Genomic DNA, 24,686 nt, shown 5'->3' with positions numbered 1-24,686 from the left:
AGACCGGACAAAGTGAGAAAATCCTAACCCTAAAATCGTTGTTCCTTTTCTTTGTTTCTTCGAAGATGAGTGAAGAAGGCAAGAGCAGAGGCTTTGTCGGTGGTAGTGATCAGCAGCAACATCAACAACACCACTATGGAACATTTCAAGGAGTTCCCGGTTATCCTCCGTTGGAGCCGCAACCGGCGATGGGGTTCCCTCAGCCGGTTCCTCCACCCGGTGTGGGTTCACCTTCTGCGCCTCCTTACTACGCTCATGGGTATCAAGCCGTTCCAGGTATTGTTCCCTCTTTGCATTTTTTTTGAGTTAAGGATCATTCTTAAATAGCTTGAGTTTTGATGGTTACTTTGTTGATCTTGACGGGAGACTTAGTGATGAAACGAAGATTTTGTTGGGCAGTTCCAGACTTCGAGGAAAAGGAAAAACATGTCTTTCTGATTTGTTGGCTCTTGACCTGCTTCTTTTATTTTTTTTGGGGGGGGGGGGGGGTTGGAAACATTATTTTTGAGGTGGTAACAAGTAGGAAATTCCGAAATACCTTTTCCCCCCTCTCGATTTATGTTCTCTAGTTGTCATATCCTGTCATTTTTGCAAGTAGAGCAAGTTATTTAGGAGAAGGATTAAATAATGAAAGTGAACCATATACCCTCCCTCTTCTCCCTTACAAGGCTAATAAGTTCATTTGGTGAAATTTGGTTATGGATGGGAACATTTTGGTATGATTCAGAGTACTTTCTGGAATCTACAGAAGTAAAATAATGTTATAGGCATAAGATAAATCCATGAAGAACTAGCTGATAATGTATTTTGTGTATTAGTTATCTAGTCTCACGTAGACTATTTGGTTCGATTTCTATTATTCATACACCTATCCCATTACAGATCTTTAATCTTTTTGGGATGCTGAGCCTATTCTTCACCTCTTTCAATAACCTTATCACCTCACTGCTTTCATATCTTCTTGTGGGGGGGGGGAGGCATTGATATTCCTCCCTGATCTCCTGAGAACATTCTATAGTTAGTCTACCTCTTTTTCATGCAGGGGAGAATTGGTGCAGATAAGTCACCTAAAGGGCTTTGTTTATTGGAAATAAGCTTTGGGTTGGGTTATGAATGTGTTGGACCTTTGATCCCATGTGTTTTCATTGTAAATTGGCTATTTAATGGGTCTAAAATATGGGTAGACGGTAGGCATACTGGATTAGGCTTAGTTAATTCTTTTTAATTTTAAGTTGTTTAATAGGCTTTGAATTCCCTCGCCTTACGTGAGAAGATTTCCTATTATTATTATGCTTCTTATTTGTGTTGCTTAGCAATAAGATTTTACTTTCCTATTCAGATTAGGACTATCACTGTTTTTCTCTTTAAAGTTTAAATAGCTTGTAAGAGCCATTAGCTTACACACGATTTGATGAATAAAAGTTTGTTTCTCTGCAATGGAGTGATGTGCGATTCAGTAGAGGGTGGGAGATCCTTGGAGGACAGTGAGATTCGGATCCTTGTTCTTGGTGGGAAGCCATAGTTTATCTTTCTTCTTTCTATTCTCTGCTTCCCCCCCCTCCCCCTGCAATAAGGCTATACTACTTATACTAGGATTGCTGGAATCTAGACTTATGCAAGTCTGATTCGTGTTCTGATTTCAGAAAATCTTCATGATTGATAGTCTAAATACCATTCTGTTGTCAGTTTCTGAGTCTGCTGTGTGAATGATACAATCCTACTACAAGTGGGATCCGATTCTTGCTGTTTTGAAGGCTGTTCTATATCTGATATTTACTGCTCTGGTTATTATGATATTATTAACATATACTGAATTTCTTTTTGGCATATTAAATCTGTAATCAGATCAGTCATACGACGCCTAATTTGACTGGTTTTGACTTATCCTAGTTCCACTAGGAGTTGTCTACATCAGCATACCTGTCCAATGGAAATGGCTGAAATTTTCAGTATTGATTCTATTCTACCCCATAAAGGAGGCACGTGACCAGCTTAATAAGCTGATATGATTTTCTGATCTTTAGTAATTAAGTTTTCTCCTGTTCTTGAATTTTCAGATCTGGTTACTCTTCATCTAACCATCGGATTGCTGCTGTATTCTAAACATCACTTATTCTATTTATTTGTGAGTGATTGCTAGAATTTGACCTTCTTCTTCCACTAGATTAGGCTTAGTTCCACTAGGAGTTGTCCACATCAGCAGACCTGTCCATTGGATTGCTGCTGTATTCTAAAGTTCACTTAATATTGAAATTGATTTAGCCAGTGAAGGAAGTGGCATATTGGTGAATTATGAAGGAGTTGCAATAGATAGGGTAACCAAAAGAAGGGAGAATATGATGAATGAAGGGATCAGGGAAGGATTCCAAACTCTTAGAAGCTAGATGGAGAAGGTAAAGCAAATCGAGAATCAGAAACCTGGAATAAAATTAAGGCTACAATTGGATTGGGTAAAGTAATAGAGGGAGGAAGGAAGGTAAAGATTAAAAAAATGGTGATAAATTATATTGTAATTCAAGAGGGTTGGGGTAGCTTTGAGAACAGCATGGTGACGAACTGAATAAGGAAAGGAAGCTCTGGTTTTGCCTTGTGTTTTCTTTTGTCATCTGTTTTTCTGCAATGTGATCTATATAGCATTTATTGGTTGATGTTTGTGTAAAGAAAAGAAAATATTTATTAATTTTAACATTTCTTTACATATGAATGAAAATATCCTTTGCTTTTCCTATAGAAAAAAAGGGCGCGATGTTGGATCACCACAGGATATTGCATATTTGAGGGCGGGCCTTGGTGCAATGGTAAAGGTTGCTCCATTGTGACCAAGTGGTCACGGGTTCGAGTCTGGAAACAGCCTCTCTGTGAAAACAGGGGTAAGGCTGCGTACATTATGACCCTCCCTAGACCCCGCAGTGGTGGGAGCCTCGTGCACTAGGTACGCCCTTTTTTTTAACTAGGTTTCCATTCCATGAGGAATTTCCAAAACATTTTGGCTCTCAATCATTCCAATATAAAGGACCACCACACGATATTACATATTTGATACAGAACTAGGGTTCCACTGGTTCAACAATTGTAACATTCATTTACACTCTTCAATGGGTGAAATCAATGCAGCCACATATCTATCCTCAAATAAAAGGGAAAAAAAAACCAACTAGGCTCAATTGAAATACTATTGCTCCATTTGTGTGACAAAAGAAGAGTCCTAGGAGCATTAGGAGTGCTAAGTTTGGGGAAAAAGTTGTTAAATGAATGGAGTAGGGAGTAGGTTAGTTAAATGGAATTAAGGCTCTGGTAAATTGGACTTGATTTTTAAGGTCTAGAGCAGGTTCTGTTTTGAATGTATGGAATTGTTATCAAAACCTGAATTCTGATCATTCAAGCTCTCTATTTATAATAATAATAATAAAAGAGATTACAAAGGAAAACACTGTTCACGATACTGTTCACGACATTGTTCACGTGAACAGTGTCACAGCCCAAATTACAACTCTACCCTTGTTCAAAAGTACATAAATAAAGCATAAATAAAATAACAAAAGTACCCTTATAATATTGGGTAACACATCTCAACACTCCCCCTCAAGTTGGGGCATAGATATCACACATACCCAACTTGACTAAGCTAGGATAAAACAACTTTCCAGGTAGTCCCTTGGTGAAGACATTAGCAAGCTGATCAGAAGAAGTCATGAAGGGAATACAAATCTGTCCAGCTTCTAATTTCTCCTTGATGAAATGCCTATCCACTTCAACATGCTTGGTACGGTCATGCTGTACCGGGTTGTGTGCTATGCTAATTGCAGCCTTGTTATCATAATACAACATCATAGAAAGGCGAATAGGAATACTCAGATCTTGTAGCAGACCTTTAAGCCAAAGTAACTCACAAATCCCTTGTGCCATAGCTCGAAATTCAGCTTCGGCACTAAAACGAGCAACTACATTTTGCTTCTTGCTAAGCCAAGTGACAAGATTTCCACCTACAAAGGAGCAATACCCAGAAATAGATTTTCGATCTGCAGAACCAGCCCAATCAGCATCGGTGTATGCTTCTATCCGTAGGTGACCATGTGAAGACAAAAGAATGCCTTTTCCAGGAGCTGACTTCAAATAGTGTAGAATGCGAAGAACAACCTCCATATGTGAAGTGTAGGGATTATGCATAAATTGACTCACAGCACTCACAGCAACAGCAATGTCTAGACGAGTGTGTGAAAGGTAAATCAGTTTCCCTACAAGCCTTTGGTACCGGCCTTTATCTACAGGCTTACCCTCATTTTCCTTGAGACGAACAGTGGGATCCATAGGAGTATCCAAAAGGTGGCAGCCTAGCAAACCTGTTTCAGCCAACAAGTCTAGGACATACTTTCTTTGGGAGAGAAATATGCCTTTTGAAAATCTGGCCACTTCAATCCTAAGAAAGTATCTTAACTTCCCTAGATCCTTGATCTCAAACTCCTGGCCGAGGAAGGTCTTCAACTGTTTGATCTCATCACCATCATTGCCAGTAACCACTATGTCATTCACGTAGACTATAAGAATAGTGAGTTTTTCACCAACCCTCTTAATAAAGAGTGTGTGATCAGCATTACTCTGCTTATATCCCACAGAAATCATGGCCTTGTGGAATCGACTAAACCAAGCTCGGGGTGACTGTTTCAGCCCATACAGTGCACGCTTTAACTGGCACACTTTTCCTTTATTTTTGTCACAAGAGAACTCTGGTGGAATGTCCATATATACCTCCTCCTCTAGTGCTCCATTTAGGAAGGCATTTTTAACATCTAGCTGCTGCAAATCCCAACCAAGGTTGACAGCACATGATAACAACACACGAACTGTATTCAGCTTTGCAACAGGTGCAAAGGTTTCCTGGTAATCAATGCCGTATGTCTGAGTGAAACCCTTGGCCACGAGTCGTGCTTTATACCTATCCACAGTGTCATCCACCTTCTGTTTCACCACAAATACCCACCTACATCCAACGGGTTTCTTCCCAGGTGGAAGAACCACAAGCTCCCATGTGTTATTTTTTTTCAAAGCTTCCATTTCTTCCATCATGGCTGCCTTCCACTTTCCATCTGATAGAGCTTCCTGCCAATTGTTAGGAACACGAACAGAAGAAAGAGAAGAAATAAAAGCACGAAATGATGGGGAAAGGGAGTTATAAGACACAACATGAGATATGGGATGCTGAGTGCAAGTCCTGACACCTTTGCGAAGGGCAATAGGCAACTCAGGAGAAGGAATATTACCCGGTGGAGAGGCAGATTCTGGATCCAGGTTCGGCAACTGGATGGGTACGGGAGCAACAGTTGATTGAACCTGCTATGTTTCCTTGCATAGGTCTTCATTTTGCTAGCATCAATCATACCCTAAAATTCAGTAATGGCCCTCTGGACAGGAGTCTGGGCTGGTGTGGTTTGCTCCCCCTGTACAGGAACCTCTCCCCCTAACTCAGGGGGAGGAGGAGGAGGAGTAGAAGGAGGCTGAACGGGAGAAGTAGGCTGAATAGATTCAACCTCATCATGAACCAACTTGAGTGGAGGTGGAGAGTCTAAAGTCAACACATCTTCGCTAATACTCACCCCTTGAAGATGTGGGGACACATAGTAGGAGATACTCTCATGAAACACGACATCCATGCTGACAAAAGTCCGGCGGGATGGAGGGTGATAGCACTTGTACCCCTTCTATGTGGCAGAGTACCCTAAGAAAATACATCGAAGACTACGTGGGTCAAGTTTGCCCGGGGATCTTGTATCCCTGGCATAGCAAATGCAGCCAAAAACCTTAGGGGGAACAACAAAGGAGGAAGTGCCAAGTAATAGCTCAACAGGGGGTCTAGAGTTAAGGATCCGACTGGGCAGCCTATTAATTAAATAGGTTGCAGTAAGAATAGCATCCCCCCAATAAACGGAAGGGACATTACGGGCAAACAGAAGAGCACGAGCTACCTCCTAGAGGTGGCGATTCTTCCTCTCAGCCACACCATTTTGGGCCGGAGTATCCACACAACTGGTCTGATGGAGGATGCCATGGGCAACCAAGTATTTTTGGAACTGACCTTCCATATACTCTCTCCCATTATCACTCCTTAAAGTCTGAACAGTGGCATTAAATTGAGTTTGAACCAGCTTGTGAAAGTGCTGAAAACAAGAAAAGACCTCACTTTTATTGTGCATAAGATAGATCCAAGTGAACCTGGAATAGCAATCAATAAAGGTGACATATCACCGATAACCCGAAAGTGAAACTTTTCGACTAGGACCCCACACATCGGAATGAACAACATGAAATAAAGAAGATGATCTTTTATTAGAAGTTGGATAATTTGAACGTGTCTGTTTGGCCAAGACACAAGGCTAAAAAAAAAAAAATCTTCTTTATTACATGAAATACTTAATGCTGGAAATAAAGTAGATAAGGTACCTAAAGGGGGATGTCCTAGTCTAGAGTGCCATATGTGTAATTCATAAGAGAACGATGCTGGGGAACAAAGCCTAGAAGGTAATGCCTGCGTAGATGTAGGATCTCCATCAAGCAGGTACAATCCGCCATGTACTTTACCTGATCCAATCGTCTTCCCCGAGTCCAGTTCCTGAAAAACACAATGAGTAGGAAAGAAGGTCACTTTACAGTTCAAAGATTTGGTGATACTACTAATGGAGAGAAGGTTAGTGGTAAACTTGGGAATATGCAACACAGAAGATAATGTCAAAGAAGGGGAACAGCTAATGGATCCTTTCCCTGATATGGAGGAGAGGGACCCATCAACAATCTTAACTTTGTCCTTACCAGAAGCAGGAAAGTAAGTGTTAAAAATACTGGAGGAACCTGTAATGTGATCAGTAGCTCCGGAGTCTATAATCCAAGGAGTGGAAACTACTGATGCACAGTGACCAGCAAAGGAAATACCTGCACGGGCAAAGAAGGAACCTGAATTGGCAGCAGATGTAGTAGGGGCAGCAGATGAAGTCAACAGACGCCGGAGAGCTTGAAGTTCTTCCTGGGAGAAGCCGATGTCAGTAGTGGGAGCTGGAGCTACACTTTCAGTGTGATTGGCTTTGTTTTTAGACTTAGCACGACCTCTTTTGCTCTCAAAATCAGCAGGTTTCCCATGAAGCTTCCAACACTGAGCCTTAGTGTGATAGGGTTTGTGACAATGGTCACACTTCACGAGCTCTTTAGCGAAGAGCATTAGCAAGACAGATAACAGATAGTATCGTAGTGGAACCAGCAGTCTGTAAGGCTGATCTTTCAACCTTAGGAGTAATCATCATAGCAGCCCTCCTTGTCTCTTCACTGTGGACATAGGAAAAAATTTCCTCCAAAGTGGGGAAAGGAACCCGTCCAAGAACCTGCACCCGAATAGGATCATACTCATCATTGAGTCCAGCCAGAAAGTCGAGACCAAACTGATCTACATATGTGTGGTAGGCGGAATATCCGCAGCAGATAGTAGGCTGAAACCTAGCATAGTGATCCAATTGTTGCCATAAGCACTTGAGGAAGCATAATACTTAGTGATGTCATCTCCTTCGAGTAGTGTTTTGAAGAGTTTTTCTGATCTCATAAACCTGAGCACCACTCCCTGAACGACCATAAGTACCCTTGACAGCAGTCCATATCTGAGTAGCAGTGTCAAGGAGAAGATACTGACTAGAGAGGTCAGTTGTCATGGAGTTCAGAACAAAGGACATCACCATTGCATCATTGGCAGCCCATTTAGTACGGGCAACACCTTCTTCAGTGGGCTGTTTGGTGGTACCAGTAAGATGGCCAGTGAGTCCCCTACCAGCCACAGTCAGGGATAATGATTTGGCCCAAATTAGGTAGTTGGTACCATCAAGCTTGATGGCTGCAGCATAAGGAAGGAAGTCATTCCTGGTCTGATCTCCTCCAGAAGTAGCCGAGGTTATCTCTGAGTCACCCATAGGACAGCTAGACAGATGTCGAACCTTGAGGTGAACAAAAAAAACTGATCTTCAGAAAAACCTTGCCAGGCTGAAATCGATTATGAATTCTAAAATTCTGATCTGCAGGAAAAAAACTGCACTAATTGGTGTGAAACAGTGGTCGATTGCAGCAGTATGAGTAGGGAATTAACCCACAAAAAAACTCCCCAAACAGCAGCCCAAAAAATCCAAATCGATAATGTGTCAGGGTTTTGTAAAACCTTGACAGTTGAGATCGATAAGAAGGGAAAAAAGGGGCTGAAGCTTTGAGGTCTTCAATTGATAATAATCCAAGTATGATAGATGCTGTCTGAAGCCCTGCCAATGATGCTCCAAAAGAAGTAATCGATCTTCCAAGAGTTGTGAGATCGATTTCCAAAAAAGGTTGAAGCAATCCAAATCGCAGAGAGATAATTGCAGCAGCTATCGATCAACTTTTAGGGTATTAAAATTGAGGTGGATTGGAGGGCAGCACTCGAACCATAATTGGATCACCTCATTAGTGCTGCCCTTGAAGGGTTGAGAGAACCAAGCAAAGAGAAAGGAGAGAGAGAGAGGAAGTCAATGAAAAGAAGGGAAGAGAAGGAATCGATGGAGAGGGGAGAGTTTTGAAAACCCTATATCAGAGAAGCTGCTTTGATACCATGTTATCAAAACCTGAATTCTGAGAATGCTTGAATGATCAATGAGATCAGTCAAGCTCTCTATTTATAATAATAATAATAAAAGAGATTACAAAGGGAAACACTGTTCACGACACTATTCACGACACTGTTCCCGTGAACAGTGTCACAGCCCAAATTACAACTCTACCCTTGTTCAAAAGTACATAAATAAAGCATAAATAAAATAACAAAAGTACCCTTATAATATTGGGTAACACATCTCAACAGGAATATATGAAGTATTAGTAGCAGAGGGTTTTGATTGTGAGTGATGAGTGAAGGTTAGGGTCAATGAGAACAGTTTATGAGGATGATGTCATGGTGGTTTGATGATGAGAATTACGGTGAAAGAGGCTAATGGTTTGATGTAATAGAAAATAAAAAAGGGAAGTAAAAGGAAGAAGAAAAATACCTCTCCTAAAGAAACTGAGACTGACGTACTGATTACCAAAACTACAGATCAATGCTAGAGGAATTAAAATTCCTCCATCAGAATGACCTTATAGCTACAGTCTACTTATTACAAACTTTTGCTGCAACTCAAATTTAAATCTGACTGACCATAATTTTGAATCTCCTAGACCATTAGCAGAACAATGTTAATCTCATCTCATATTTTTTCAACCATATCAACTATCGAGTGAAACGACAATGGCTATCTAATTACCCAAAACTAGGAACTAATAGTCTACAACGATATAGAGAACAGCGGGTCTCTGAATAATCCTCCAAAAAGCAATATCAGTAATCTGGTCAAAGGATGATCAAATCTGGTTGCAACTCTGATCACAAAGCCTATTAGGTGTGAGGAATGGGTTGCTAAAATTAGAAGTGAATCAGACAACTAGATTGGGAGAAATCATGAAGTAATGAAAATAGAAAATGACTTACATTAGAAACTTATGGTTACAAACAACAGAAAACAGCAATTAAAGTGAAGAATTGCAGGTGTAAACAAATAAAAAATAAGGGAATGAAAATAGAAACTAAGGAACAAAGTAAGATGAGAGTATAGGAATAGAAACTAGAAGAAAATATGAAGAAAATAGAAGGAAGGAAGGAAGGAAGTATATATTAGGCCTCCCACCTAAATGTGGGGAAGGAATCCCACCAACTCCAACTTTGGCATCCCGCCAAGGTTTCCCTACTGCATTCCACAGTAGAGCAGTTCTGAATCCCTCAGAACCTTGCTTTTATCTCTCACAGAACTCACACAAGCTCATGGCTAATCTTTGTCTCAAATTTTGGGGTGGGTATGTTCCCCTTCTCTGTATTTATTACTTCAATTAAATAAGCAAAGTAGGAAACTCCTATGTATGGTAGGGGAATTCTTTACAGCATAAGTTTTTCACAAAATGGAAATCTTCTAAAACTTAACAAAATAGAAACTATGGTTGGATTGTAGCATATCGATCCAAACCTTCTAGAAACACTAATAAAATAAGAGTACAACTTAATAAAATAGAAACTAACACTAATCCTGTTTAGGCATTAAATGCCTAGTATTTGAGCTTATGAAATTGGTTCATTTCAATATTTATTTATTTATTTATTTTAACCCAGTGCACGAGGCTCCTGCCATTGCAGGGTCTGGGGAGGGTCATAATGTACACAGCCTTACCCCTGCTTTCGCAGAGAGGCTGTTTCTAGACTCGAACCCGTGACCACTTGGTCACAGTGGAGCAACCTTTACCGTTGCACCAAGGCCCGAACCCAACTGGCTCATTCTAATATAAAACCCAAATTAGTCAGCCCATGACCCACATAACCCATTGGGCATTCAAAATTACACCTATTAATCCATTCTTGGCCAGTTTGACCATACTGATGGCCTGGTTTGTTCCTGACCTTCTTGTTCTTCTGAACTGCATCACAACTCCAACCCTCAAAGTCACCTTGTGTGGGCCCCATAGACAAAAAATTCCAGAAAAATGCTTCTAGTAACAATTGCAAAGCCTGTAATTGTGTGTTGCTGTGCGCGTAGGTAACTAGAAGTACCTTGGTATCCAGGAATATGAAAATTGTTGTGTCCCCTTCTTTTCCTAGGACTGTATGACTTATGTGGAGCATGGGAGTTGGCCACTGTGTCAAAGGAGTTTAGTGGGAGGCATTCTGTGTCTATACAGGTTAAACATCCCGTTATCTTTTGCGATTGTAGCCTTTGATAAGCCAATGTTCTAGCAGAATAGCTAGAATGTTGACCTGGGTCATACTAGTATTTTAGACCTTTTACTCTGGCCTATGTTCCTATGGACAGCTGGCCTCTTCTTGAAGATAGCTATCCTATTAGATCTGCAGTTTTTGTCATCTGTATATGCTTTTTTCTTTCCCCAGAGTAGACAAGAATTCTATATTTCTATTCACCTTTGTAAATTATTTTGTGCTTTAGATTATGCAGTTGCTGAAGGAAGACCTGTAAGAGAGCCCCGCCTTCCTTGTTGTGGGATTGGTATCGGCTGGCTTTTGTAAGTTCACATTATTTTCTTTTTGTAACCATGCTTTCTTCTCTAAAAAAGAATCCAGGCAGATCTGAGTGACTGTACTATTTTCTTTTTCCCATGGTTTCTCAATGGTAATTTGAAATGGTCCTCTTTCTGATTAAAGATGTATAAATTCTTATTCCAGACATAATTATTCTTCTTTTTCTCTTATTTTCAGTATTTGGTTCTTATAATATTTCTATTGGAGTTTATTAAGGAAAGGGTATGATTGATTTAAAATATTGTTTGTATTTCCCAGCTTTATCAGCGGTTTCTTTCTTGCGGCCATCCCCTGGTATGTAGGAGCTATCATCCTACTTTGTGTCCGGAGGGTAGATTACAGAGAGAAACCAGGTCTCATTGCTTGTACCGTTGGTGTAAGTATTCCTTTAGTACCAGTTTGTTGGATTGTGAAGGATTATCTATCTGATTATCTTTATGCATTTGTGACTTTCTTATCCAAATTTTATACCATTATCTTGGATTTTAAACTCATAGCTCAGATCTGGTCTTTTCATGCAGCGAATGCTGGGGGCAACTTGTTAAACCTGCTTCACTCTATGGCTATGGCATTTGTTTAGCCAATTTTTCTTTCATGCAAAATTCTTTTCTCAAATGGTTTCAGTTGTGTCAGTGACTCAGTAGTCAAGTTAAGGTTGGGTATTTGATTCTTTATTTATTTATTATTTTTTAGTGTGGCAAGGAATTATTAAAAATTTTAAAAAGGAGAATGGGATAAAAATGAACAAAATCAGTCTGGAAGACTTGGCTGGGATGAACAAAGGAATGACATAGAAGATTATGAGAGGAAAGCAAGTCCTACAACATGGTGTCTTGAACAAGGTTCAAAGTGGGATGGTGCATCTTATTTGTAGCCATACGTTCTTGGAGTTAATTGAAAGTACTATGTGGTGCTGGTTGAGCACTTGAGCTTGATTCAAGGGAGATGGTGACCGTGGTGTGTCCTTAGAAAGCAGTTGAAGATGTTGGCTTAGTTGTAGAGCTGCGGCTTATTGGTAGGGTCGTATCATTACGAATGTTGGGATAGCTGATCCCATTTAGTTGGGATAAGGCTGAGTTGTTGTTGTATCATTATGAATGTTGCATGTTCTAATCTCCGAAATCTTAAAGGAAAGGCGGTAATGTAGTCCTAGGTAGGAGTAATCCCACTAGGAACCAAGGTAATAGGATCTCTTAACAAGGCTGGCCGATTGGGACAGCTTAGGCTAATTAGGGCAGAATAAGGGTTATGGTTAGGGTTTCGACTTAGGGTTTTATTTGGTAATGATGTGCAGAATTTTATGAGTCTAATGGTATAAGCTGGATCAAATTTGGTTGAGGTTGGAATTCTAAGGTTTTGGGTAGGATGCCTTATGAAAATGGACTGTTTGTAAGATCTAGGGTTTAGGGGCAGATTTTAGGAAAGAGGTTTATAGGGTATTAATGGGCAGGTCTAAGGGGTTATTTTGGTATAAAGAAGTTAGGGTTTGGATGAGTTACAAAATTCTGCAATTTAGGGCAGAATTGGATTTAGGGTTTTAGGGTTCTAATGGATCTATGGATTAATGGAAGGGGGTGATAATAGGAGTAGATGGAGCTTAGGTTAGAGGATTAGAAGAAGAAGGTTAAATGCTGAATTAATAAACTACTTACTTGAAAGATTAAATCTTCAATGGTAGCAGCTTTGAAGAACTAGAAGAAAGACCTCCCGATCTACAAGATGCAAGGAGTCGATCGGAGTCCACCAATCCCTTCACCTTGATATTAACCACAAGGTAGCCTTGATATTACTCACAAGGTTCACTCAACAGAGCAGAGCAGCAGCTATGGCAGCAAACAAAAGCTTTTTCATTAATCAAATTCGTGTCCAAGGCTTTGCCCCCTTACAACCTTATATAAAAGACTCAAAAATAGACTTCTACTCTAAAAAGGAAAGGCCTAACCCAATCCCTAACCTATTAGATAAACTTAAACTGACTAGGAAACTAAAATAGATTCAAAATAGAGTCCTAATGACTTAAAAAACAACTTAAACTACTTAAAATAAAGAAGATTCCCTACTAGCCAATAGGATATAAGAACCTCTTAGCCAATAGGATCACTTCACTTAAATTAGACCAATTGAACCAATTGGATGCAACCAATTTAAACCGGTTCAATTAAAAACACAAAATAAAAAATAAGTATTGGGCTAATCCCGTATGCAACCTATATACCCCTATTTTAGGCCCACTAAAGTGGCCTAATACATAGAAAACCCTTGGGAACAAAGGCCCAACATATATATATCCCAACCCTACATTTATTCCCAATGAAACAAGCCCTATTTGATGATGAATCTGCATCAGGCGGTGCTTGGGTTCTGCATCGTGCTGTTGATGAGGGCATCGACAGGTTGAGTTGGGGGGGGGGGGGAGAACCATCACGGACTCGTTGAAGGCACACTTTGTGACCCTCCCCCACCATATGCACGTGGGGGCATGCGTGGCTCAAGAGTTTGTGTAGTCAAGATCAGTAAAGAGGGTGGACGAGTGCGCGAGGCATGGCCTGTGTGCAAGGAAGGTGTGGTGCTCTAGAGGCATGCTTGGGTGAGGCCTTGGGACTGGTGGCAGGCCCTTAGGCTTGCGAAGGCATACAAGTGTGTGGGCGTGTGCATGACTCAAGTGCCAAGGAAGAGGGGCGTGTGCATGTCCCAAGTGCTATGATGGTGAGGGCATGTGCATGGTTCGTGTGCCATGGGCATGTGTGGCTGTGTGTGCTTGGGGCATGTTGCTCGTGGGCTAAGGAGGCAGCATGCACAAGACTGGTGTGGGCACAAGGCATGATGCACAAGGCTGCATTGATGGGGAGCTAGTTGCCTCATGACATTACAAACATGAATAGTATGAAAAAATGAGGGGATCCATGTCTCCTTTTGGAACAGTGCCAAAAGCTTAAGAGCTACTTTGAGGAAGGGTGGTGTGCCTCACCCTCCTTGGTGCCATGGCCCTTTGGCATGGCATCGTGGCAAGCCACAAGCAAGGCTCGGCGGTAAGGTGGCTGCCAAAGGTAAGGCATTGTGTGCGGGGTTTGCCTGGTTGCTCATGCACATCAACACAGGTATTCCATGGGTTGGCTCCATGGGCGGGCACTCATTGGCTGAAGTGGGCTGGTGGGTGTTTCCCTTGTAGGTTTGGGTATTGACAGGGACCGTGGCCAGTGGAAGGTGTTGCTATGGTGCTTTGTCGGGCGACCAGAGGTTTGGGATTATGATGCTACTAGCACCAACTATGCGACGTTGCAACAGTGGCACATGCCCTTAAGTGAGTGGGCACTCAGCACTCCCATGTCCTGCATGTGGGTGTGCTTGTCCTTGGCGTGGCTTGAGTTCGGCCGGGGTTAGGGATGTCTGTGTGGTGCTTGTTACTAGCCAACATGGCACAAAGGCGACAGTGCTGGCATTGCATGGCAAAGGTGCCATAGGTCTAGCCAACCTTGGGTTTGTGTTGTGTGGAACTGGGGAAGCTCCATGGCCTGTTCGAATATGGTTTGATGGGAACCCAAGGTGCAAGCTAGTAAGGGGGTAATGGCTTGTGCCAATGATTAGAGACGCTTGTGGTTGGCTTTGAGACAAGGGAACCCATGTTGGACGGGTGTCATGCTTGATGCAAGGAGCTACCTTCTAGGGAGCCAAGCACATGGCACCATGTGGCACTAGGGGTTGGTGACTGAGGTCAGTGTGATGCTTGAGAAGCAATTGTGGGCTGAGTCGAGTAAACCTTGGCATGATGAGAATTGCATGAAGCTAATGTTCTGCTGCGTGTGTAAGAAGAGTGCATGTTGGGCGAAAATTTATGTGCTGGTAAGGCTGGCCTTGACTAGGCATAGTCAGGGCACCGCACGACCAAAGAACCCCTAGACAGATAGGCCTGTGACATCCTGCTCCATTGAAGAAGACACAAAATAATCAATAGCCAAATCGTGGGAGGCTACTGTTCCTCTATTTATCAAAAGTGATTGCTACATTCAAAATAGGAAACTCTCCATGTAGTGGGATATCGTTGACAACTAAGGTACGACAGAATGTCTAGAAATGTGTCTCCAAAACAGCAACTACTAAAGATCAACCAACTTAAATCAGAAACAACTCCTAACACAAAATAAAAACTTGCTACACAGTTCTGGTCCACGCCATGGCCCACGCATGAGATAAGCACTAGTTCTGGTCTATACCAGAACCTGGTACGAACCAGAACCCTGGTTAGAACCAAGCTTGAAATCAATTAGCTTGGTTCTGCCCCTTCTTGGTACCATTTGAGCTCTGCATCACTAGATCCAGCTTGAGTAATAGTTTGGAGCAGAGCCACTAAGTGATATTGACCCCTCCTCTCTAGTTAAGAAAAGAAATGCATAACCTCATTCTCCATCTTATTATGAAGATATCTACACATATTGGGAAAGCTTTGTATTAGTTAGCAAAATTTAAAAAGAAGTTTCCTATCCTTTCCAAAAAGAAAGGGAAAATGTAGCTATTAGAGTCCCAGAGTTTCTAGAGTAATTGTCAGAAAGACGTCTCCCATCCTTTCCAACAGTTGAGCTTTGAGGTCTTGGTTATCGTATTGTAAATTTACCAGATCGTAGATATTGACCTGTATTCATATCTTCGGATGGATCTTATTTCAACATCAAATTGTTTTCTATCTGTAATGGGTAATTATTGCTACTCTAATCAGAGCTTAGTTTTGTGGTAACGATGATATCTGAACATACATCTGACTTCTTGGGGGTGAAAATACGGTAAGTAAATTAGCATTGGCTCTTTCAAAGATGAAGAACGATCAGAGCTTGCAAAAGCACTTAAATCACAGAAGTAAAATTTTTACACCGGCTTGTAGTCAATCAAACCAATCTCTTGTGATTGGCTCTTTCAAAGAAGAGGCTATCAAAACTTGTAAATTACTTGCATCACAATGTCAGAACCTAAAATTTTATGATATGGTTGCAACTTGCAAATAGGATTAGGTTTCGGGTAGAGTTTATAGATTGCTTAAAAGAACTAGATTTTGATTAATCTTCAGAGATTTACCATATTACCTCAAAACTTGGCGCAGTGTGCTTGCTGTAGCCCTGGGGTTTGGTTTATGGCTAATTATGGACAATTTGTATTCCAGTTCATCTTGTTCTTGTATCCTTGCTCACCTTAGCATTTAGAAAACCTCGATCAGATTGAATTGTTGCAACTTCACTTCAGGTGTTTAGCAGTTGGAAATTTTGTCTAGCATTGATTAATATTAGTGCTTTTTGGTCAATTGCAGTTTATGCCCGGAGATACTTGTAGGCTGTATTACTATATGTGCATTGACACATGGACTTAATATTTTGTTTCAATTAATTAGTAATTACTCTTTATTATGCAACTGGTTCCTGATCAGACTTTTATTGTCTCTTTATTTTCTTTCTAGACCTAGGATCTTTTTGTATTTTAACTCAATTTCATTTTTATTCTGAGATCACTTGGTTCCAGCTTTGTTAGTTAGCGATCTGAAAACTCTATCATACTTTGCAGGCTTTTCTTGCCATAATTGCTATCATTATTGGTGTGACAAAGGGCACTCATGAGTGGTGATTCCCCCAAGGTTCTGCAGAAAAAGAATAGATGTATATATTCACCCGCAAATTCTGAAAATAATCAGGGTGTTAATTTTTTTTATCATGCTATCTTTTGTGCAGGATTTAGCTTGTTTTGATATATATTATGTAAACTTGTAAAAATGATCATGAAGCTTTTGGGTGTTCATATCTAACAATGAGTGCTTCTATTTATGAAACTGTGATACACCATTGGTCATTTTACGGAAACAGAAGAGCAAAATAGTTGAATTTTCTTAGGTAACATGTTTCCCACGACGCATCACAGGTGACATTCTCTCTCCCCTACCCCCTATTGATGAAGTGGTTCTCCGTGCCCCCATTGGTGTGGTGTGGGAGATTCCTTCCATTGGTGGTTTGAAAACCTTCTATTTTCTTATAGTTCAGGTCAAGTTAGAAAGCTATCCATGTTGTGCCTGTTTCTTTGGTAGCTCCAGTTTCTATGCATACTCGAATGGATTACATTCTGATTTGGGTTTTAAGTACTCTCAATCCCTTCTAACTGCTTCTCTGAGAGCTGTATCTTGTAGGCCGTTTAGATCCTCAGAACCCCAAATGCAGTTAACCTCGACTGGAACTATTGATACCTTACACCCTGCTCATGTTAAAGTTTTACACAACAAACGCAACCCAATTCGTGGTAGTATTTTCATTGAGATCACCTGATAGTTTGCTTGTTTTGGTTTTTGTTAGATTTGTACTTCATTTGTATGTTGTATACATGGGATGGTATACCACCGCACAACCGATTGCAGGTCGTAATATGAAATAACCCTGAGCCTTGAAGATTGATTTATTGTTCCCTATCTTCAGGAGTGACCCTTTGCATCTTTGTATCGTCACCATTGAGTAAGGTGGATGAGCTTGGCAATAATGCTGATTCTAACATTTCAGCTCCCTGCAGGGTTTCTGATAAGTTGTGGTAATCTTGCCCCTGCATGGTTTATGGAGATGATTTAATTCCATGTTTACATTGTGGTTGTTGGTTGTGTGGCGGGAGAAAAATAAGGAAAGTTTTCTACCGTTGGGGTTTTCAGGGTTAAGTCTTTTTAGGATTGTTTTTTGTGCAATTAAGGATAATTTAAATAATATTCTTTAGGATCACATCACTTGGGATGGTCATAACCGTTAGATGGTAATATTCATTATTAGCTTTGTTTTAAAAGTTAAGGTTAAAACCCTAATTGCAATGACAAGAGAACATGGATTTGACTTTTCTCTTATGAGCATCCTGTCCAGGGAGTGCCCAATGAGGCATCCAACGGTGGGACTGCTGGCAGAGCGCTAGGATGTGTACCTAGCCCACCCCGATGCGCTGCGAGGAACCCTACCATTGGATGCCTCGCTGGGCACTCCCCGAATTGGGTGCTTGCAGGAGAGGAGCTTGATCCAAAGAACATAACATTAGTTTTGTTAGACTTAAGGAGAGTGACAGAGTCTCATTGTCTTCAAACTCGGTTGTGGCCATTGGAGAAGGAGAAGTTGATGGAGATCGTCACAAAGTGTTGCATTCCTTTGAAGGAATACACATCAATGATTTCTAGGTAACATTTTTTCTACTATGTTATTAGAACTCATAGTTGTGTTTGTCGAGATCCTTTGCTAGAAGTTTTTTTATCTGGCATTGATAATGGCTAACCTTTTCCACCACTATTATCAATGGGTATCAAAGCATAGTTTGTCGACAAAGGCAATATTCTGATTTCCATTTCTTGCCAAAGTTGTATGGGTGGTGGTCATAAAGGCTGCTGTTTTGGGTGATTTGCTAATGGAGTTAGGGTTTCTCTTCTTCTTCATGCTAAGGTCTTTTGTGAAAAGTGTTGCAGCCCACATGGAGTACTTTTCTGACATAGAGAGGGAACACCTAGCAATTCAGATTCTCTATGGTGCGCTGCCCGTAGCAGCTTGAGCGGTGCAGACTGAGCCGTGTGCATAAAGACTGCCTTACACTTACCCAAACACCTTGCCCGAGCAGGGGTAAGGTGGTCATTGCGGGCACGACCCAATGTACACCGCACAGGCCACTATGGGCAGCTGCGTCGTAGAGGATCTGGATCCAACACCTAGCCACGGCTAGGTGTGTACGTGCTCTAATGAGTGGCCATGGTGGTTGCTGCGGGTTATACAAAAAAAAATTTCTACAAACCATGGTGGCCTTTGGTTTTTGAAGAAGAAGAGACACCCAGCCGTGGGTTGGGTGTGCTGTACCTGGCCACAAGAAAGGAGAGAAAGAAAACAGATGTTGGGCCGGGGGGGGGGGGGGGGGGAGGGGGGACAGCGTGAGCTGCAGTTCACTGCTGACCGAGAGCTCTAATGGCTCGGGTTTAGTTTGGCTGCCCGTCTATTCTATTTGGAATGCCAATTACAAATTAGTTCATCCAATCATGTTTAGATAATCTCTTTTTGATATTTTCCCTGAGGAAAGTGGATTTAGAACGTTTCTTTTGTTTATAGCCAAACATTATGAATCTAACGCATTGATATATAGTTAGACAGATAACAACCATTAGTATACCAAAACTCATAATGTTTAACTGTAACTATAAGAACATTTCATTTCTAACGACCAATGAAAATTTTATTCTTCAAACAATTGATAGCAGTTCATTCAAGATTTCCATGTGATCCAATCATAATGACGACGACCATTTGAACAAAATGACCATTTCTGTCCCTAGCCGTGAACAAGTTTCACTTTAAAACCTAAGGACAACAAACGTACATAAAATCATGCAAATTAATTATGTTTAAACCATATAAACATGGATTTGATGGGCATTCTAACATATAGGATTGAGTTCCTGCACAGTCCACCTCATTAAAACATTTGGTGCATCTTGTGCTTGTGTCTCCCACCGTGAGCAAGGTTGGTGATAACCCATCTTTCCCCTACTTTATCGGAATATGAGACAAGAAAATGGCACTGTACAATCTACTGTAATCTCTCCCAAAAAAAAAAAAAAAACAAACTACTGTAATCATTACTGATGGAAATTTTAAAACATATCATTCTAGCCATTCTGGATGGTGTTCAATTCTTGTGATGCCTATCAGGTTCAACTCAAATCTGTGCTAGAGGGGCCTTCAGTCTCTTCTTGAATTAATTGCTTAAAGTTAATTAACTATATGGTTTCCCAAACAACAAAAAACTTCTGATGAACATTCTCAATTTGGATGTACAAATGTAAAGAAAACGATTTTCTATCCAATTCTTCTTATTACCATTCTCAATTCAGATGTTTGGTAGAAACAGATTTTCGGTCACATTCTTTATAAGAACAAGAAACCTCTGATGATAGACTCTCTTGCTTACAATGGTTTACTTAGCTAGCCACACAGATAGTAGATCTCGGGGCAGTCACCCAAAAAGGAGGGAAAGAAGAAAGAACATATTTGAGCAACATCTATCGTTAAACAGACACCGGAAAAGGAGGGAAAGGAGAAAGAACTTCAAAGATGAAAAACCAGTTCTTATCATACACTTATGAATAAGAACAATCATTTTACATTGTTGGTAACTGATACATTAACCATAGCCCACAAGAATCGCCATCTCCTATTCTCTCAATGCAGCAGCGAGTTTCTTCTGGATGAGCTCAACTCCAAGACGAGGAGATAATCTGGGAAGTGTCTCCTGAAATTTTGATGTTTTTGCTGTCAGATTTTTCTCAAAAAAAATGCCCTAAATATTAGAGCTTACATACCTTAACGGCTAGCCTTAGTTGATTGGTATCTAGTTACATATGTATCCATTCAAAGTCAGCTCATGCTGGTATAAGAGGCCAGCCTAGCAAACAACATCATGATTTTAAACAACCTACCTATATTGGGAACCTGATCAGAAAAATGGCCCATAAACTGGAAACCGATAATAGGAATATCTCATAAACTAGAAAACTATAAGATCAATGGGAGAAAAATGGAACCTAATAAATCTTAGATCAAAAGATTTTTTGTTTTGCTTATGGCTATTCCATTTTCTAAAACAATATCAAACTCCTAATCATACAATTTTAGTGAAAACAACTGCGGCTAGTGCAGTTGGTTAGTAAACTTGCGAGCATAAGTGTGGTGTCATAGGAAGTCAAAAGATCTGTTGTTTGGCTGAATTTCAGGTTTCCTAGTCATACAAGGAACTGTCCATATAAGCAAATCCAACCCTTGGATCTGGCTGAAAGTTTCAGCAACTATTATAGGCAAATAGAGGACAACAACCAGGAGGATCTGCTGGTCTGACTTTCTGATTTGACCTTATTCAATTTCTCTTGATTCTGGATTTTATTCTCTATATTCGATACAGTCATTGGTACTGGTTTCATATAACAGAACCACATTAAGGGGTCTCTTCAGAGATGTATGGGTAAGGATTCCACACAATGTCATGTGTCTATATGTGCACAGCTCAAACACTCTTGTGGCACTTGTACATCTCATTTTTTTATGATATAAAGTAATATTACTTTTCAGAAAGGAGAAGATCGGGCAGGCTAATCTTGTTAATCTGGATGTATCCATTACTGATATGCAATAAAAAGCAACAAAAGAATATAATCTTTGCACCGATCTCATTGAACCCGAACCTATTAGGAGAAAGATTGAACGTGTATGGACATAATCTTCAAACATTCAAGTTTTGATATTTTCTAACAATAATAGTAAATAAATTAGGTCTATATGGGTTAGCTTAGGCCTCTCCTATACTTTTGTGTAATATCTCCTTCTTGCAAGTTAATGAAGTTGAGATTTTCCAGCAACAATGACAGTTGTTCTCAACTTCTTTTAGATATTCTCCAAATTCCCATAACCATAAACTAACTTCTCTAGTCCTCTACTATCCATTGAATTTCCACTAATATCATCAATCAAATACCATCATTTTATAATCTTGCATCCCTGAAATCATCACCTACAACCTTGGCCATAACTGAACCCACCAACTACATTGGAGCCTAGTTTTACAAGCCAACAGGGAGAAGAAACTTTACAAACCTATCAACACCTTGAGAGAAATTTATTTTCCATCATCTGATCTTAGACGATCTATATTTGTACTTTTCCAAATTCACCCCTTTAAATCTTGATAGTTTGACCAGCCTATCAGGCGGTCGACCGACTCTGCCAAAATTAGAGCCTTAGAGACTCTTTGTGGCCAATCTTTTGGCCTTTCCTTCACCTCTATTTAAGGGAGGCTTGGGAGAGTTTCAATAAGAATTTTAGAGCTTTATTGATACATCATATATCTAGTCTTGAATTGTGGGAGCTTATTGAGAATCATCTTGAATTTTGGAAGCTTATAGTGAACAGTGAACTCGGAAAATTACCAAGGTTTGAGTGAGCCGAAATATTTGGGTTTATTATGATCACGGGAAAACTATTGTGAGAAGGCTTGATTAATGCCATTTGGCAATTGATCTTTAGCGGAAAGTCCAAGTGTGTGAGTATCATTTGGTAGTGGATACAGGCAAGGTTGCCGAACCACTCTAAAATCTTATTGTATTTTTTTTTGTTGATAAAACTAAAATCTTATTGTATTATTCTTTGATTCTTTCCCCCTTTCTCTCAATTGTGTACTTATAGTTTTCTTACAACAAATGCAATATTGCATTCATCGGTTGGTTTGAATATTAGGAAAAAAATTTCAATATTCTGCATTACCTAAATTCACCCCCCTCTTGGGTTGCCATACGGTCCAAACTTACGCTGTTCCTATTTGTCTCAGAGGAGTTAAGACATTCATTTGACTCCATGATGCCTGGCTCAACATGGTAACATGATCAGGTCTCATCATAGGACTCGTTAGAACTGGCAATTGTCATATTCTCTCCTTTTTCCCCCTTTTCTCTGAAGAACAGATATGAAAATTACTGTGATTTTAAAGCTCTTTAAAAGTAGAAGCCTTAATTGAATGCATGAACTGAAATCCCGATGTACAAGATTGCTACATGGAAATCATCAGGCGAAACAGAGTCTCCTCATTTCAACAAAGAGTTGAGGAGCCCATCATATAGTAGGTGAGATGTTTGCAATTTAGCGGTCTAGTACTATTTAGAATCAAATCGATATGAGATTATCGCAAAAGCTAAAACACACATACAGAGCTAAAATACACATGCAAGCACACAATCGGCGGAGGCAGAGTCAAATTGAACTCCTTCACCAGCCACTACCCAGGTTTTCTTTTCTCATTTTTCCTCAGCAGCTAAGTCCTAGCACATCATGACCTGTTTTACAACTATCCTAACCCAAAAATGGAAGAAAAAAAAATGTGAAATTTTGTTCTCACAGGCAGTCCGACAATCTCCATCCATTAAGGTCACTACCATCAAATTGCAGAGCAGATAAAATAACCATTGTACCACAAAAAAAAAGCTCCACAAAATCTGCAAACCCGTCTAAAAAATTGAAATATCTACAACCCAGAAAGCAAAAAAGCAGAGAACTGACCTCGGTTCCATCAGAAAGAACTCTGGCCAGCACAGGTATCTCGTACTGGTAAGATTTCTCCCAGTCGGGGTTACTGGTAATATCTCTCATCTGAAAAGGGAAGTCGAACAAATTAGATCTAACCAGTAAGATCAAAAGTTCATTGAAGATATAGAAAAGGACAAAACCTGCAAATTGACATCATGCAATGAATCTGGGCCGGCGAGAGAGAAAGCAGCTTGAAGCTTTTCTTTGAGGCCATCGCACAAACAGCAACCAGGTTTCGTGTAGAGGACGAGTTTCTTTGTTGCTAAAGGATTGTATTGCCCGGAAAACGAAGCCAAAGGAATGAAGAAACATTTGGCCCTCTGACGGGTAAAGAAGACAATGGATGATGGTGCTGCTACTGATGCTGCCGTCATTGCCATTGTCGCCAACTCTTCTAGTTACCCTTTGTGGGAAGGTCAAGAGGATGAGTATTATCAGACTGTGGTCTGCAAGGACCAAGCTAGCCCGTCCAAAACCAGCTTGTGAAGCCGGTTTATACTCTCTGTGTTCACATCCCCCTCATCATCCTGACCCAGTTGCAGCCTGTACCAAGCCTCCAGGCTGCGTCATTACAAGATCAGGGAGGGAGGCCCAAGTTCAAGGTTTTAAAATTCGGAATCGGGATTTCGATCTGATTCGGCATGAATTCAGAAATCGGAAATCGTTGCTATTTTACAGTGAAAATCGAATCGGTTCAGGAATCAGGAATCGATCCAATTCAAGATGAATTATAAAGAAAATAACTAGGAATCGATTGATCCAATTCTGATTCAGGAAGCAACGATTAGGAGAGGTGGAAATCCAAATCGGTGTCAACTGATTTCAATCCAAATCAGCCGATTCCCAATTTTTAAAACCATGCTCAAGTTTCACTTTACCACATGGAAATTTTGTTGTAAACCTCACCAATTTCGTAGGGAAAAGCTAAGCCCGCGGCCCAAGATCCTCAGATTCTACCATGCATCCAACAGTTGGAACTGGAACTGGAATTGGAACGGATCAATAACCCAGTGCACGAGGTTGGGGAGGGTCATAATCTACGCAACATTACCCTTGCTTTCGCAGAGAGATTGTTTCCAAACTCAAACCCATAACCACTTCTTGATCATAATGGAGCAACCTTTACCGTTGCAGCAAGGCCCGCCCTCATTACATTTGAATATGAATCATAACCAAAGTCAGAAGCCGTTTCTAAGAAACCGACTCTTAGGGGCAACTCATGTGCATCGAAGGTGCCAGCCAGTCTATCGAGAATCAAATCTTTGGAATGGGGGCTGGGTGTGCCATATGAGTTCACTAATTAGGCCACATTTGTTTACAATGGAGGGTAGAGTGAGATTGTTGGGAATATGGGACCCACATATTTGTTGGAGTGAAAATGTTGAGGTAAAGTTAATTTTCCCATGAATAGTAACAGACAAACCCACAAATTTTGTGAAAATTTGAATAGACTAGGAGTGTGATTTTGAAATGCCACATCA

The 24,686-nt window shown here is 40.5% G+C and overlaps 2 protein-coding genes across 3 annotated transcripts; one reads left to right on the top strand and one right to left on the bottom strand.

Annotated features, from left to right (window-relative positions):
- LOC122657082 (60S ribosomal protein L18a-like protein) lies at positions 1–16,851 on the top strand. The gene is made up of 4 exons (XM_043851845.1): positions 1–276; positions 11,016–11,091; positions 11,366–11,483; positions 16,652–16,851. The coding sequence occupies exons 1-4, from the start codon at positions 66–68 to the stop codon at positions 16,709–16,711; spliced, it is 465 nt and encodes a 154-aa protein (XP_043707780.1). The 5' UTR covers positions 1–65; the 3' UTR covers positions 16,712–16,851.
- LOC122657083 lies at positions 10,183–23,651 on the bottom strand. Of its 2 annotated transcripts, XM_043851847.1 has the most exons (4): positions 23,346–23,651; positions 23,179–23,268; positions 20,282–20,368; positions 10,183–10,202 (listed from the first exon to the last, which is right to left on the bottom strand). In XM_043851847.1, the coding sequence occupies exons 1-3, from the start codon at positions 23,583–23,585 to the stop codon at positions 20,291–20,293; spliced, it is 408 nt and encodes a 135-aa protein (XP_043707782.1). In that variant the 5' UTR covers positions 23,586–23,651; the 3' UTR covers positions 10,183–10,202; positions 20,282–20,290. The 2 variants fall into 2 exon arrangements, with proteins under 2 accessions (XP_043707782.1, XP_043707781.1); XM_043851846.1 differs by lacking the exon at positions 10,183–10,202 and having other exon boundaries at positions 20,115–20,368.
- Between the last annotated feature and the right edge of the window lie 1,035 nt (positions 23,652–24,686).

Source organism: Telopea speciosissima, chromosome 3 (assembly GCF_018873765.1).
Source record: "Telopea speciosissima isolate NSW1024214 ecotype Mountain lineage chromosome 3, Tspe_v1, whole genome shotgun sequence".
In the NCBI taxonomy this organism is placed as follows: domain Eukaryota; kingdom Viridiplantae; phylum Streptophyta; class Magnoliopsida; order Proteales; family Proteaceae; genus Telopea; species Telopea speciosissima.
This window is presented reverse-complemented; position numbering and strand designations above follow the sequence as displayed.

Excerpts from the sequence above, each read along its gene's own strand:
- LOC122657082 (XM_043851845.1), top strand. The coding sequence starts at position 66 with ATGAGTGAAGAAGGCAAGAGCAGAGGCTTTGTCGGTGGTAGTGATCAG. Across the intron at positions 11,092-11,365 it reads ATTGGTATCGGCTGGCTTTT|CTTTATCAGCGGTTTCTTTC; the intron begins GTAAGTTCACAT and ends TGTATTTCCCAG. Across the intron at positions 11,484-16,651 it reads TCATTGCTTGTACCGTTGGT|GCTTTTCTTGCCATAATTGC; the intron begins GTAAGTATTCCT and ends CATACTTTGCAG.
- LOC122657083 (XM_043851847.1), bottom strand. The coding sequence starts at position 23,585 with ATGGCAATGACGGCAGCATCAGTAGCAGCACCATCATCCATTGTCTTC. Across the intron at positions 23,269-23,345 it reads TGCATGATGTCAATTTGCAG|ATGAGAGATATTACCAGTAA; the intron begins GTTTTGTCCTTT and ends TTCCCTTTTCAG. Across the intron at positions 20,369-23,178 it reads TTCTTTCTGATGGAACCGAG|GAGACACTTCCCAGATTATC; the intron begins GTCAGTTCTCTG and ends TCAAAATTTCAG.